At 45.3% G+C, this 15034-nt stretch overlaps 1 protein-coding gene across 2 annotated transcripts in view; it reads left to right on the top strand.

Annotated features, from left to right (window-relative positions):
• PTGFRN (prostaglandin F2 receptor inhibitor) overlaps positions 1 to 15034 on the top strand; it is a 66694-nt gene that overhangs the window by 29191 nt on the left and 22469 nt on the right. For both annotated transcript variants that reach the window (XM_027719188.2, XM_027719190.2), the window contains 4 exons: positions 129 to 548; positions 3638 to 4021; positions 7015 to 7440; positions 14358 to 14777. In XM_027719188.2, the coding sequence (XP_027574989.1) occupies positions 129 to 548; positions 3638 to 4021; positions 7015 to 7440; positions 14358 to 14777 (1650 nt within the window). The remainder of the gene's footprint in view (positions 1 to 128; positions 549 to 3637; positions 4022 to 7014; positions 7441 to 14357; positions 14778 to 15034) is intronic.

Raw genomic sequence — 15034 nt, 5'->3', positions numbered from 1 at the left:
ATTGTCCGGGTGTTGCTCTGTGGTAGTTTTACTACCTCATGTCTTAACAGGTCAGTGTGGGTGTTCTCTTCTTGCTTCTGTGTTATGATGCTTGTGTTTTTTGGTCTTTTATTCTTCTTTTTAAACAGTGATTTCCGACGGCTTGTCCGTGAGCGGCTCAAAAGGACGTTCCTCGATGCCGCTCCGCCTGTCTGAGGGGGACTCCTTCAGGCTGCGCTGCTCGGCAGTTACCACCTCTCCGGAGCACACTCACCTGCACGTGACCTGGCAGATCAAAAGTGGATCAGCTTGGCGGGACATCCTGTCTTTGACTCACGAGGGCAAGTTCCAGCCGGGTCCCGGCTACGAGGAGCGGTACCGCAATGGAGATATCCGCCTGGACACGGGAGCCAACGACACGTACCGACTGTCCGTGTCCCAGGCGTCCTCGGCGGACGGGGGGGCCTACAGGTGTCTCGTGAGCGAGTGGGTGAGAGGGGCCGATGGCTCGTGGCAGAGGATCCAGGAGAAGAGCGTGGAGATAGCGAGCGTGTCCATCCAGCGCACGGGTGAGTGTCACCGATGGGCCGGGTCACTGCGGCGCTGCGTCCGCGCTGAGATACCTCGAGAGCAGAAACTGGCCGAGCTGGAGGAAGTGAGGATACAATCCAGGAGAACCCAGAGGGCTGTCTGTCTGAGTCAACAGAAAATGTTTGGCATGGTTTTTCTAGTTTTTATTTTGCGGGGCAAGAGGGGATTGATGGCATGTAAGGATTGCCTGGAACCTCTTAGATGCCTAGGCCAAAATTTTATTTCATCCTTAGTTCGCTTTAGATGGCTCCTGGTTTTAATATTTCTTAAATAAGCATTGTCTTTAATCACTGAGCACGCCAAACCTTTTCTCTCCTCTCTTCTTAATATAGGGTTGCCCCCTAGCACTAAGCAACTGCACTTCCCCTGTGATTCAGTGATAGGTGTGAAGCTCTTCTGTATGTTGTTTATTAAAATGGCATATCAAGAAAAAGGAGGAAGGCAGTGGTAATTTAACAGGACAAATTATTCAATGATTTTTATCACTGACACTGGATCACTGGTCTGATTGCTCTACTGTGTTGGCAGGGGTCTAGGACAGTAATGGTTCTGTTAAACACAACATGGCATGCTTGACTAAGGAGACAAAAATACATACAGTGCTGTGCTGAGGATATCCAGATATCCCTGCCCATATAGATTTCAGGACTAGATGCACTAAGCACTTAATTGCATTAGCATTATCACTGCTAGTTTGAGGAGGGAGAGCGGGGGTGATGCATCTTATCACTCAATGGGTGGAAAAACAGGCAATGATGTTCCCTCAGAAATATGAGATTATCATGGTGTTTTAGAGGTATTCAGACAGTAAGGGTATCTTTTCATTTTTGTAATCCTTTAATCACTGCAAGGAGAACCCAAAACTCTGGGTTTTTTTGACTAGCTCATTTGGATGTAGTTTTAGTATCCTGGTGGTACTTAGCCTGTGAAATGTGATGGGATCAATCTGCCCCCTCTTTTTCAGGGTGTCTGTCGCACAGTAAAGCTTGCAGGTGCTCTCTGCTGAGGCAGGATTTGCCTAATTAAGAGGTGTAATTCTATGTTTTGTCACACTTGGAGAGTTTGGTTTAAGCAGGTGGGGTTTAATCAGTGGCTGAAAAGAGGGTGAGGGGTGGCCAGGACCAGTAGTATTATAGGTGTTTTGATGTGGTTTGGGTGTGTGGTTTTGTTTGTTTGTTTGTGGGAAGTTTTGTTTGTTTTGTGGTTTGTTTTTAAGAGTTTTTTTGCTTTCACTTTTAGCTCAGTCATTGGCAGCATTGGCACTTTGTTAGGGGCATGAAGTCTTTTTCAAAGTTGTGCTAAATGGGATAGGTTATTCTCCAGCAAAAAGTTGTATAAACATCTTGTAGTAGGACTTGGAGAGAATCTTGTGCTGACATCCGAAATCTCTGCACTTGCATGCTAAAATGAACTTGAGTTGTAAATGGTTATATACCTATGGGTAAACTCTCTCCAAGTCCCTCTGTGTACATATTCTGCCAGATTCTGAATGCCCATCACTATTTCATGAAGAAGAAACGTTCCTTGGAGAACCACTGCTCTTAACCTTGCAGATGAATCTTATTTTGTATTCTGGTTATTAGTCTGTTAAATTAGCTAGGCTTTCCCACTGATTCCAATCCCATGATAAGACAGTGAGGCAAGTCCCAGTGAGATATTCATCTGGACTTTGTTTTACCACTCAGGTGGGGCTTGCTACCCTCTGTTCAGTTTGACTGCTCTGTGTTATCAGGTGGTGAGGGGTGAGATGAGCACTGCTTAGTTTTACTGGCAATACAGTTCTGACTCAGTTCAGTTTGGCTCTAGCCTTTACACGAGAGTTGTCTCTCATTCCAGGTGGTAATCCTAGGAAGTTTTTACAGATGGGTAACTATTATGTAGGAGAACATGGCTAAACTAAACTGCAGCAGAGACATAGCTGGCTGTATAAAGCAGGTGTCAGTGTTCTTATTCATGGTCTTGGTTGTAGGTCTGCTGAGAAGAGCCACTGCTCAGTGCTGTAGCAGCCCTGTCCACTGGCCTCAGTGGAGACTTCTAAGGGCAGCCAAGTTACACAGTGTGGGAATGGTGCTGCACTGAGACACAGATCTAATCTTTAGGCAGTGTGGAATGAGGGAATGAGCAAGTGAAGACATGTAGTAGGCAGGTAACTTGGTGAATGATTTGCACTGAGTGTTACAAATGAACACACACAGTGCTGCTGGTTCACCTCTACCCAGTAACTAAGGACAGCTTCTCTACATCTGGCCCTGACACTGTGATTCCGTGGTTTTCTTTTAACAAAACTGTGGCCAACCTGGAAAGCTACAGAATGCAGAAGGTCCTGTTTGCATACTGACTGTGACCATATGTGCTATGTATATTAAAAATATTCACTAGCCAGTGGAGGAGATTGTTAAATGTATTTTCAGTGGCTGTTGGTGTTGCTATAAAGTCCCCAGTGTGCGTTCTCAGAGCAGTAAGTGGAGGTGTCAGGAGTATAGGGAGTTACTGCTGCCTTCTGTTTGCTTCCATTTCATTTTTCTGCAACACACCTGAGGTCAGTCAGGACTCCAGCATGTGGCCATCGCTGCTTCTCATCTAAATCTGTTCTGTTAAAGGAGCTCAAAAACATGTCATCAGAAACCAAGTTGAATTCTAATGTAGTCCTAGTGATTTCTGTGGATGCTTTCTCTTCTGAGAGATAGTTCCCAAACACTTTGACCCTCCTGTGGGAATGGAAAATCCTGTACACCTTTTCCTGCCGTGTGAAGGTGACATGTGGTCTGTGACTGGGACAAAACCTTCATTGACCATTTGCTGCTGAGCTGCAGAAATGCTGTTCTCCCTCCCTTTCTCTTCCCTGCCCTCATCACACACCCCTTGCTTGACTGATAATGTGTACTCCCTTGTAATGGATCACTCGGTTCGATGTCCAACAGGCATTTGAAGGTAGGGCTGCTGAGCTGCTTCAGAAGCTCCTGTTATAGAACGTGAAGTCCTGAATAACTTACAGCGGATTCCTTTTATTACAAATAACGAATAAAAAAGTATTTTCTGTTTGAATTTTTGTGTCTCTATTTCTAAGCTCTAGATGTGGTCATCTCAACAAGCAATGTGTCTGTGACTGAAAGAGACTCCCTGGATCTTACATGCAACATCACAACAGACAGGAGTGGTATTTTCCAGGCAGAGGTGATGTGGTATTTTTCTGCATCACCTGATGACACCTTGGCAGATGCTCAGCTTTTGCTGAGCATGGACCGTGATTCTGTTGTCAGTGATTCAACTCTGATCAGCCTGAGCCATGTAGACAGGAACTCCTATCGCCTGCTGGTGCGGGATGTGGACGTGGAAGACTCCGGCTACTACTTCTGTGAAGCAGCTATCTGGGTACCCCTGCACAATGGGAGCTGGCACAAGGTGGTGGAGAGGACGTCTGCACCAGTCAGTGTGGTGGTGACAGCATTAGGTGAGTGATTCTGCTTGCAGACTTCATGGGTAATGTTGCCATCAGAAAAGGGAGAGGACCTTGAGGAATCTCTCCTGCACAAGTTTCTCTCTTGTTTGCATCTATAATCTATATGTAGAGCGTCCTTCTCTCTCACGTAAAATAGATATATTTCTCACCTAGATGTGAGCTGGGGGCAGAACTGGCAGAGCTGTAGAACTTGGTGTCTGTTCCCAGCTTTGACTGGATGCACGTATCCAGGCCCAAACCCTCTCAATGTACCCTTTCAGATCCTCTTGTCATGAGGAACTGGTGGCACTGTCCAGTTACAAAGGCAGAGCTCCTCCAACATAAAAGTACTGAATGAGGCCAGCATATAGAGAGCCTGTTTTTCAGCAATAAATAGCTGTGCCATAAGGTTAAATCCCAGCGACAATGACTTTAAATGTTGCGTTTTAGCATTGTGCAGAGCAGTTGAGCCGTGGCTGTTTCCAAGTACACTTGTAATGTGTGCTAAAGTGCACAAGTGATGAATGTCTTCATTTCCTGTCCTCATTCAGCCGTTCAAATTGCACATTCAACTAGTGAGTGTTCCCTCCTCCCCCCACTTGCACGCGTGTTCATGCACGTACAGGTGCACTGCGTGCTCGTGTATTCTCTCGTAGTGCCTGTACCTGTAGGACTGTTCCTTACTCTTTCCGTTCCAATTTGGCATTATTTGGGAACAGGAGAGAATAAAATCTGCTCTTCAGCAGATGTTTAGTTGCTAGGGAAAGGGAAAGTAGAATAAATTTTCGGTAATCGAGGTTTTCGTCTGCATCCAGAATTCACGGGCTCCTCCTCTTTAATGGAAGTTAAGAGCTGCTGGAGTATTAAGTTGTTGAACTGTCAGTGAGGCTGTTCTTTGACAGCTGACAGAGTGGAGGAATGAGGTTTATCCAGGCAGCCTTTTATTCTTTTTAAATCCTCTGTTTGAGTGTCTGTCAGGGTGCAGGGCCTATCTGGAGTGGTGCTGTCAAAGGGAAAACTCTCCTCTCGGCGGTCCTTCCCCTGCCCGCAAATAAAACAAACCTGAAGGGGTTTTCTAAGAACTCGAGTTTCTTGCAGCTTTTTCCTTCTTATGTTCCTGTCTAGAGAAGAGTTTGTGCTTTCACAGTCTTTGTTGCTGTGTTGGCCTTGAATGCCTTCTTTTTGAAGGGGGGAGGGGAGGCAAGGGGGAAAGATAAGAGAATTGCAGAGTGTGAGCAATATATCATGAGGCCCTGGAGTAAACTAGTCTTCTCTGAATGAGAAAGGAAGAGTAGTGTAGCTGTAGGATCTATGGGGGCTTACACCAGACGTGGGTTTTGGCCTCCATTAATAACCTGTGCTTTGCCTGCAGCAGAATTCTGTGCATTTTTTTTTTATTTTGCCTTACTTATGCAGAAAATGTGCAGAAATCTGCACATGTTCACAGGTAGTAGATACTATAGACTTAGGGGAGCAGTACTTTTATGCTTTTGTGTTGCCTAATGCCACAGAAACTCACCATCAGTATCACCAGGTTCTCTGGGGTCTGGTGTGTGTGGATGCCCTTGTTCTTGCTAAATGCAAGGACACTGCATGCATAACACTTACTAGTGAGAGATCTTTTCTGCAAGCTGACGTAGCAGCAGTCCAGCTTGCTGGATACAATTGTCTTTATCTTTTGCATCTGAAGTCCAAAAGTGCATATGCACACAACAGTTTGCACAGCAGTTCTATTAAGATGCTTTATTATCTTGGCTCACTGGTAAGCTAAGCCTAAGTTTTAGCCTTGGATTGCCTTCTCTGTCCCAATTATAGCTTCGGTTAATTGTTTCTGGGAGGGCAAAATGCCAAGAAAAATATAAAAGCAGGAAATAAATACAGAGCGCTGAATACAGTTACAATGTAGAAGCCTCGTGATGGGTATTGGCCGAACAGTTGGAAAGCTAGTCATTTTTCTGAATTATAGTAGACAGCAAGACAAAAATATTCTAATACTAGTAAATAAATATGTATTTCCTTTGTGGTGTGAGGTTCTTGCTATAATCTTTTTCCTTTACTATCTCTGTAGTCTGAGAGAAAATAGTCATGCAGCTCCCTTATCGCTTGTAGGCTTTGGACAGCCAGCTATTTCAGATTTAAATGCAACAGCCTCATTCTTAACCCGTGAATTTCAGGCACTCATTTTCAAGCGTGAGATATTCCAGCCTCAGAGCTGTACAGCACATACTCCTCTATTCAGACTGTGAAGCTTTTCTGATCCACATGTCTTCGACTCTTAACCTAGTTAGTATTTATTGACCTATGTAGTATTTATTATGCTGACCAGTGAAATTCACTCTGCACGCTGTTGGTGCTGCCTGTGGCCAGTGGTACCCACGTCCCTTGGTTTTGGTGTCTGGGTGGGTAAAGATGGGTGTCTTTGGGGTGGTATTTTAACTTTCCTAAACTGTAGCATAGAGACACGATGGGATAGTTAAGTGTGGAAAAGAAAGCAATTCATGATGGGAAAATGACCTCTTATCCTGAAGAGATACTGGGAAAATGGGATGTCTTGGGTTAGTCCAAAGCTGGAGGATAACCAGTGTCATGGTGCAGGCTGCCCCAGGCATTTGAAGAGGTGCAAAAAGTGACTGGCTGGGTTGAACCTGAGCCCATCATGGTGGGTTCTTGGGGCCAGGCCTAAAGGAGGGAATTTTCTTGCTCAGCAAGATCCATTAGTCTTGATTTTTCTGAGATGCTCTGACTAGACGTATGAAACAGAAGGTCTTGTTTGGAAATTCAGGCCTGAGGATACCTGTGTCAGGCCGGTGCACATCTGAGAACCATAGTCCAAGTTCCCAGGTCTTGTAAGAAAAATGTGTATTCTGGCACTTGGCTTCTAGCTCAGGTGCTTCTGACCGGATGTCAGAAGTTAGCGTAACTTTTAATAAGTTCTAGCATTTTCTCCCTTCTGCTTGTAGCTTCTAACTTCTTTTTTCCTTTTTTTTTCCGTGTTTCTCCTGCAGAACCAGACTATGACGTGTTCCTGAACGCGTCTAAAACGCCCAAGTTTTCAGATGACCCCACAGAGCTCCACTGCAGGGTCACGAACGCGCAGGACACCGAGGCAAACCTCCGCTTCGCGGTTTCCTGGTACTACAGGCAGCGCCTGCGCAGTGACGACGTGGTGGCAGATGAGCTCCTGGCCACGATGGACGCGGACTGGACTCTGCTGCCTGGGGACAGGAGCAGAGAGCGGATTCAGAACGGGGAAATCATCTTCTCTAAAAAGTCTGCCGACACCTTCAGTTTGCGAATCCAGTGGACTTCGGAGAGTGACAGAGGGGATTACTTCTGTGTCGTCTCTGCCTGGAGCAGGCACCGCAACAACAGCTGGGTAAAGAGCAAAGATGTGACTTCTGCGCCTGTCAACATTTTCTGGGCTACACAAGGTAGGGACTTTGCACCAACTCAGCGAAAGATCTGGGTGGCTTGAGGTAGTTTTCTCCTGAGTAAGCTTGTCAGCCAGAAGGCCTGCTAATGGGCTTTGGAAATGGTGTTTCGTGTTATGAAAATGAAAAAAGCACTGTCACCTTGTGTAAAGGCCTCTGATTTGTGGAGGGAAGTAACTACACAGTGTTCACCAGTTTTATGCAACAGTTTGGAGGGGAACTGCAAAGAAGAGATACATCCATCAACCTGCTGAGACGTCCAGGAGCTGGGCTGGAAGTGGCAGGGATGGCATCCAGCAGTGTAGCTGTAGTCATTGTCCCCTTCATGGCTTGGAGAATTTTGGTCTCTTTAGGGTGCATCTTGCTGCTAACAACAGGGTTGTATTGAGGTGAAAAGAGGAATGTCACTTTGTCTTCTACGTCTGCCAGTTTGAGAGTTGTGGTTTTGCTTTTCTGTCCTACAAGCCCATGTTTAGAAGGCTCTTCTGAGGGAGTTCATGGGTGTAGTGCTATCAGAGTATCAAAAAATAAGAGAGTAGCAGAGCAAAGTAATTCAGTGGCTTGCTTGGATCTGGGCCTTTCTGAGGTAGAAGTGAACTAGCTCTGGTCAGTAACTGACTCTGAGAGCATTTTTTAGAAGCTTAATAATTACCTGAATTGCTTAACGCTCGTTTAAAACAGGCCTGTGTATCCTGGATGTCCTGTAGAGTGATGCCATGTGAAGTCACGCAAGAGAATTCTGCTGGATAGGATCAGAAGGACTAGGATAACCTAGGATGTAATGTCTTTGCCAAAAATCTGTACTTAGCTAAGCTGCATTTGTCTTGATAGATTTTTTTAAACAGTCTAGCTTAGGCATCCACAGGCAGAGAACCGTATTTCAGAGACAAGCTGTTTGAAATAATTTTTAAGTTGTTTAGGGATAATCCTTGAGCAGCAAATTGGAGACCTTCTGCTTAAGTGGAGAGCAGTGCGCTGCCTGCTCAGTGCTCCCTGTATGCCCAGACCAAATGTGTGGTCCAGGAAAAGGTCATTTTTTTTTTCTTTTTTCTTCCCTGAAGCTGGCTTCTCCAGTAGGAATGAGATCTCTCATTAATGCTGAATGCTGGTCACAATTAGTTCAGTGTTATGCCACACCACGGAGTGTGTGTGCGTACGTGCATGCATGTGTAATGGATCGTCGCCTTCGGAGCAGCCAGAGACCAGCTGGAGTTGAAAAGTCTCAGCCTGTGTTGACATTTCTGAGGGAAAACAAACCGTGGCAGGTGTGAACATTCCCGTGTTTCTGGTTTTATTCCAAAAAACTCTGCTAATTTTGCAGCACAAATGTAAATGTTATAGTCCCTGTGCTGAAAAGTACGTTTTGCTGGCAAAACTTGGCGTTGGGGGATTTATTATGTGAAAGTGAGCTCTCCTACAAAAATGTTCTCCTCCTGAAAAAGCATATAATGTGGGGAGGGCAATATATAGGCTGGATTTCTCCTTCTTCCCTTCCACCCCCTCAACCCCTCCCCCTTCAGCAGTGTAGCCCCAGATGCCTCTTCTGTGTGCCCTGTCCCTTGCCGTGCCCTGTTCCTGTGAGCTTCACACTCACACTGGGCTGTGAGCCCAGTGCTGTAGCCAGCAACTATGAAGGAGTTAATCTGCTGCTGCCTCTGCTCTCTGACTGTTGTTTTGACAAGTATCTCTGGTGATTTGAGTCCCTAACTGCTCCCAGTGCTTATAAAAGCCAGCAGCCAGGCTCTCACATGTTTGCCTAAGGAGAGAACAGAACTTTGCCTTTTCCTGGGCATAGGAAGGAGAGCTTATGCCTACATAAAGACTTTTTCTTCCATTTATTTCATTACTTGCATCTTCTGTGTTAACTTTAGAGCAGTGCTCGAGGAGGGGGGAGGACTTTGGAGAAATCCCACTTTGAAAAAGGTTGTTCTGAGCTCTTGAGAAAGGAGAAATGGTTTTATGATGTGTCTGTGGGCCAATCAGCACAGAGGCTGATTGAGGATAAAGAAGCCTTTGCTTGAAATGTAAACATCATGCAAAGATGTCAAAAATCCTTTTTTGTTTTCGTATATTTGCCAATTTTAACTTAGGGTTTTATTGTCTTTGTTTTCTATTTTGTTCTGTGGGGACCAATAGTGCTCACGTGTCTTTCTGCTTACTCAGCTTTGCAAATGCAGCCAATTGCTATCATAGATCACCCTTGGTTTTGACATAGTCTGCCTGATATGTTTCTTCCCCTCTTCCACTTCTCCCCTGCCAAGGTGACAAAGAAAGTGTCTTTCTCACCTCAGAAATGAAACACATCAGTTGTATTCTTATTTTTTGCTATTTAGAGTGCAAATTCCAATCAGTAAAAGGGGGTAAAGAAAGGGAGGAAACCTTTTTGACTGGCTCTGTAAATTATTTTCGACCCAGAAAAAGTCTGACAGTGTAAAAGATAATTTTATTTATTAATTTGATTGTGAGTACTGCCTACATTTAGAACACAGCTACTGTTTGCAGTGGAATGTGAAATCAATGCTTTTTCCCTAAACCAGTGTTGTCAACTTTGGATCTGCATGGAGTACTTTGCAAAAGAGAACATTATCTTTTAATTGAAATTCCAAATCCCAAAGGTGCTATTATTTGGGGTTTTGTTAATACTCCTGTCTTTAATTTACGAAATAATTATATTTAACATAACGTTCCTTGTCCTAAATGTTTGCCCAGGCCCTCCCATCACACTTAATTGGGAGCAAGGGCATCTTAATCTTCCAGACAGTCCTGCGAACAGAGAACAGATAATATTTCTGCCACCCACTTCCCTTTATCACTGCTGATGTATAATAGGCACTGTGCAATACAGACAGGCAGTTCCTCCTGAGCCAAGAAATTCCTACTGCCATGGCACCACGCTGCCGGGTGTGTGTGCCAGTTTGGGTGTAGGAAGGAGAAAGTGCCTTAGGTTTGGTGAACCACCCCCAGTCAGGGCTGGCTGGGCTTCTCCTGCCTGGCTGAGTGAGGGGAGCAGGACACTGAGGGGGGGCTGGTGTGTGCAGCAGTGGGGGGAGAGCCCTGTGTGGTGTGTACACGTGTCACGCTGTAGTGCAGGCTCTGTGTGCCTGTCACACTTCCAGCACTCTTGGTATCGGAGCTGCTGGGGCCACAATTGTACCTCGGGGTGTTGTACAGCCACCTCCTCCTACGCAGGCACAGCTGTCATTACCTTAATGTCTGCTGCATTCCTCGTACTTGCAATCTAGTTAGTGCACTGGGGGATGAAGAAGCCTTTATGAATATTGAGATGTCTTGTCAGCAGCCTCAAGTAGTGCCATTAGGCTCTGAGGTTCCTGTTAGCCAGGGCCATCATTCTGCTCTTCCAAATGGAGTCAGTGCAGTGCGGGGAAGGTGCTGTTTTTTTAAAGTCTCCTTGCCCTTGTAGCTGTTAGGCTTCTCTGGAAGTTTGACTGGCTTAGATTTGGTGAAAAGTCTTTCTAGTCACTACCCAGGAAGTGCTCTTGAAGCTGAGCATGCACTTTGTGGTAGAAGAGCAACAGGAGAATTATAGAGTGGCTTAACCACTTGGACTGGCCAGTGATGGAAGGCAGAAGATTGCACTGCCAGGCTCCAAAGTACAGTTTACTCGAATTTTATTTGAGTCATTTGGCTAGGATTTCTTCTGCTGCTAGCCTTCTGTCTTGGAGTAGTTCCCAAATGGGTTATAAGCTTTGGGTATGGTTTACTTAGGATCTCTTCCCCTACCACTTTCCAACACAAACTCTGCAGATTGTAACCTCCTGTATACAAGTGTCCAAGGTGTGTTTTATTGTGCTTTTCATTCATGGAGCTTTACAAGAAGATGAGACTCCACATGGGATTGCAGGCATGTGTGCAGAAAGACAAGAGTGTGGAGTAGCAGTCAAGACAGACTTTGCTCCCTTGGCAATTCCCAAAAGATTAGAAATGAGACCTCAGGCTGTAGTTCTTGGAAGAAAATGTTGGTTTGACCTCTCTGGCCCATCTTATGCTACAAGATGTGATGAGTAATTTCTGTTAACATAGGAAACATGGAGAAACTTTCCTTTCCCACTTAATTTTCCGTTCATATTACTGTTATTTCTAAGCTACGTGCCAAGTCTTTGGTCTGCCCTCTAACTCATAATGTGCACTCTTCCAGAGACAACTACATGGTTTTCTGGGGGGGGTGAAGGAGTACTAATTACACTTTGTCTGCTCCTACTGAAGAACAGTTTTGGCACAGCATCACACTTAGGAATCGTGATCCAGGCTTTTCCAGTTGAGAGGATGTGGGGCGTTGTTTTTTGGTTGTTGTTGCCTACATGTGCAGGTCTCTAAAATTTTTGCATATTTAGAAATGTTCCTTTGATTTTATTTTTTTTTTCCCTACTTTCTTGCACTAAGAAACATTCACCACCTGTATGTGCTGGTTTTTGTGTCCCCTTCTCTATTCTGGTCTGCATTTCTTATGATCTAATATAAGAGGAGATGCGTCTGCCTTCTGTGTTCATCCAGCCTAGGGATCTCGGCAGTTTTAAAAGGTAGAAAAATCCTTTGAAAGGACTTTCATAAGAGCACATCTCCTTGTTCTACGTTCAGCATCCTAATTTCTAAACCTTTTGAATTCTACCAGTGTTCTTCAGCTTCATCTCTGGGCCTCAGATGTTCTCCTCCACAAACTCTGCAGATTGCACTTCTGCTGTCCCATGCTACCACCGCTCCTTTCTTCTTTTTCTTCAGCAGAAATACTTGGTAAAAGCACTTGCTATTGCCCTCAAATGGAAAGGCAAGAAAGAATGTCTAGGAACAAATTTGCTCTATTCTTGAAGAGGCCAAGACACTGCCATTTGTACTGCTGCCTGACCTGTGGCTTAGGGAATAGTTAAGCCATTTGAAGCCCAGGTATTAGGGAGAGTTATCTCGGCTGTATCTGTACTGCTCTGAACACGTGAAGGTATTTTTGTCTTAAACACACATATGAGAGACCAATTGCAAGATTCTTTTTCTGGTGTCTGGGACCCAGTGCTCTGACATGAAGATCAACAATGTAAAGAACATTTACCTCAGGAGGGATTTTTTGCCCACAACCTCCTCATAAGGCCTGGAAAGCAACACTATGTGCCAGAGAAGTATGGCTGGCTGTGCTTCTGCTTTTGGGGAGAAGTGTAATTGTCTTCTATATTCCTAAAATAGATGAGAAGCTGATCTTTGCTGGTCTCCTAGGTGCTGCAATCTTATGAAGAAAGTAATATCAGAATCTCATGGACACAGAACGAGGAAAAAATGGATTTGAAGCCTAGATTCATATATATATATATATATATATATGAGTTCTCTTACAAGGGAGTGTAGAATGACTCTGTACAACTGCAGTTGTGATTGTACCCTGAGTGCCTAAATGTGCAACTCTTGTATTATCACTTGCTTAGTGGGTGGAAGTGTGAGGGGGGTTTTGGTGTGGAGTATCAAGTAATTCTGTGCTCAGCTAGACCACCAGAAGCATCTCAGCCTTCGCCGCTCCTGCTGTTTCTTTATATGGCTTTGCACTGTGATCTGCTTTATACAGTACTGATTTAAAGTTGTCATACCGGGTTTCTCATCTTGTGGGCTGTGTTTACTCATTGTGAAAACTGCTGCTTGAAGGCAAAACACTGCAAAATGTAATCTTGACAAGTATCTTGTTGCTCTTGTGGGGAGGACATAAATATTACCGCATTTAGTTCAGTTTTGGGAAATGTGTTACAATCTCACCATTGCTTATTTCCCTTTTCCCGAGAAATTTCACCTTGCATAAAGGTGATCTGTGTAGTTTTTTAACGGGTCTACACTTGTTTTTTTAAAAAGGAGAAAAGGAGAGTAGAGAGCAGCAAAGTAAGTCCAGAGAGTTGGATTGGCTGTATTTTTCCAATACTGGTACTTCTGTGTATTCTGTTCCAGCCCTCCCTTCCTTAGGAAGAGTCTGGATGTGCAGGGTGTCTCTTCATCACAATGCCAGGAAATCAGCAACTCCCTTTCCTTTTATCTGATTCTGATTTGAGTCACTCCTCATTTTCTCAGTTTCTCACTGTGAGCTTATATTTTGTGTGTCTTGGGGCTGTGCTCGTAGATGTATAATTATCCCGAACCCTGTAATTAAGGGATTCTTGGGATTGAGGAGCCAGCAGAGAATGGAGAAGAAATGGGAGGAAACTGAGTAGTAAGTGGTGCTGGCATTCTTGATGTCAAATGGGCCGTCGGTAAATGTCAAGGCTTCTGGTAGGTTTGTGCACATGAGAAGTAGTGAGTGGGGTGTGGAGAGAAGAATGAAATGTGGAGGCAGAGGTGTGCCTAACTCTTTCAACGTGGAGTTGTGCGTATAGGGGTTCTGGGGATGGAGACTTCTGTTATCACCAACTTCTGTCATGTGTTTTCAGCTGAATGTGTCTGGATTGCTGTTAAGGTGGATTTTCAAGGGAAATAAAGGATGCTACACTAAATGCTGTTAATTCAGTCAGTGGCAGCTTCTGTCACTAGTCGTGAGTACCTCAGCAGTGTCCTTGTGCCCTGTCACTGAGGGTGCTCTTGCAGATCCAGTGTAAAACTGGGGCTCTGAATCTTGTCTAATATCTTGGCTCATGAATAAAACAATCCTGGAGGTCCTGTCACACTGTGACCCGTGCACTGCATTATCTGTTCCTTATTTGGTGTTCGTTTGAATTCTTGCCTCCTGACCCAAACTGTTGTGTACTCGTGTGTGTGTGTGTGCACTGCTGAGTAGCATTCTGGGATGTCCACGTGTGTTTAGATAAATGTGCTGGGATTTGTTCCTCCGAAAAAAGACCTTTGCCTGTTTGCAATCTTCCAGATGGAAAGGTGCTGCAGAGACATCCCTACCTACTTATTAACCCCCTCTCTTGCTGCTTATTTCCCTCCCTCTTCAGATTACACGCTCACGGTGGAGGCGGTGAAACTGAAGCCGTTCTTTGTAGCAGGCCACACCTTTGAGATGACATGCAAAGTGTCCTCGAAGAACATCAAGACGCCGCGCTACTCCGTCCTCATCACGGCCGAGAAGCCGCTGACGGATCAGTCGAGTCCCAACGGTACCACCCGCATCATCTCCCTGAACCAGGACTCGGTGGTGCGGCTGGAGGACTGGACGGACCAGACGCGCGTGGACGGCGTGGTCCTGGAGAAGGTGCAGGAGAACGAGTTCCGCTACCGGATGTACCAGACGCAGATCTCGGACGCCGGGCTGTACCGCTGCGTGGTCACCGCCTGGTCCCCGGGGGGCGGCGGGATGTGGCGCGAGGCGGTGAACGGCTTGTCCAACCCTATCCAGATAGACTTCCAGACGTCAGGTTGGTACGGAGTCTGGCGGCTGCGTGTTTTAAGTCAGAAAGGGGAAAGAGTTCCGCGACGCTTTCCCATTGATTTCCCCGTCTCTCAGAAATACCTACTCTTTGGGACAAATGGTGTGATGGCCGAGAGCTATGCTTGTCTCCTTTGGTTGGTACTTGTGTCCTTTGTGCTATCGATTGTTTACAGAAAGATGTTTAATGAATTGGCTGTAATCATAACCCCTGGGTTTTTCTTTACTAATGCAGCTTTTATGGTC

The sequence above is a fragment of the Pipra filicauda genome, unplaced genomic scaffold (genome assembly GCF_003945595.2).
Source record: "Pipra filicauda isolate LSUMZ 115617 unplaced genomic scaffold, ASM394559v2 scaffold306_size1276767_pilon, whole genome shotgun sequence".
NCBI lineage: Eukaryota > Metazoa > Chordata > Aves > Passeriformes > Pipridae > Pipra > Pipra filicauda.
The sequence above is the reverse complement of the archived record's forward strand: the minus strand, read 5'-3'. Positions and strand labels throughout refer to the sequence as shown.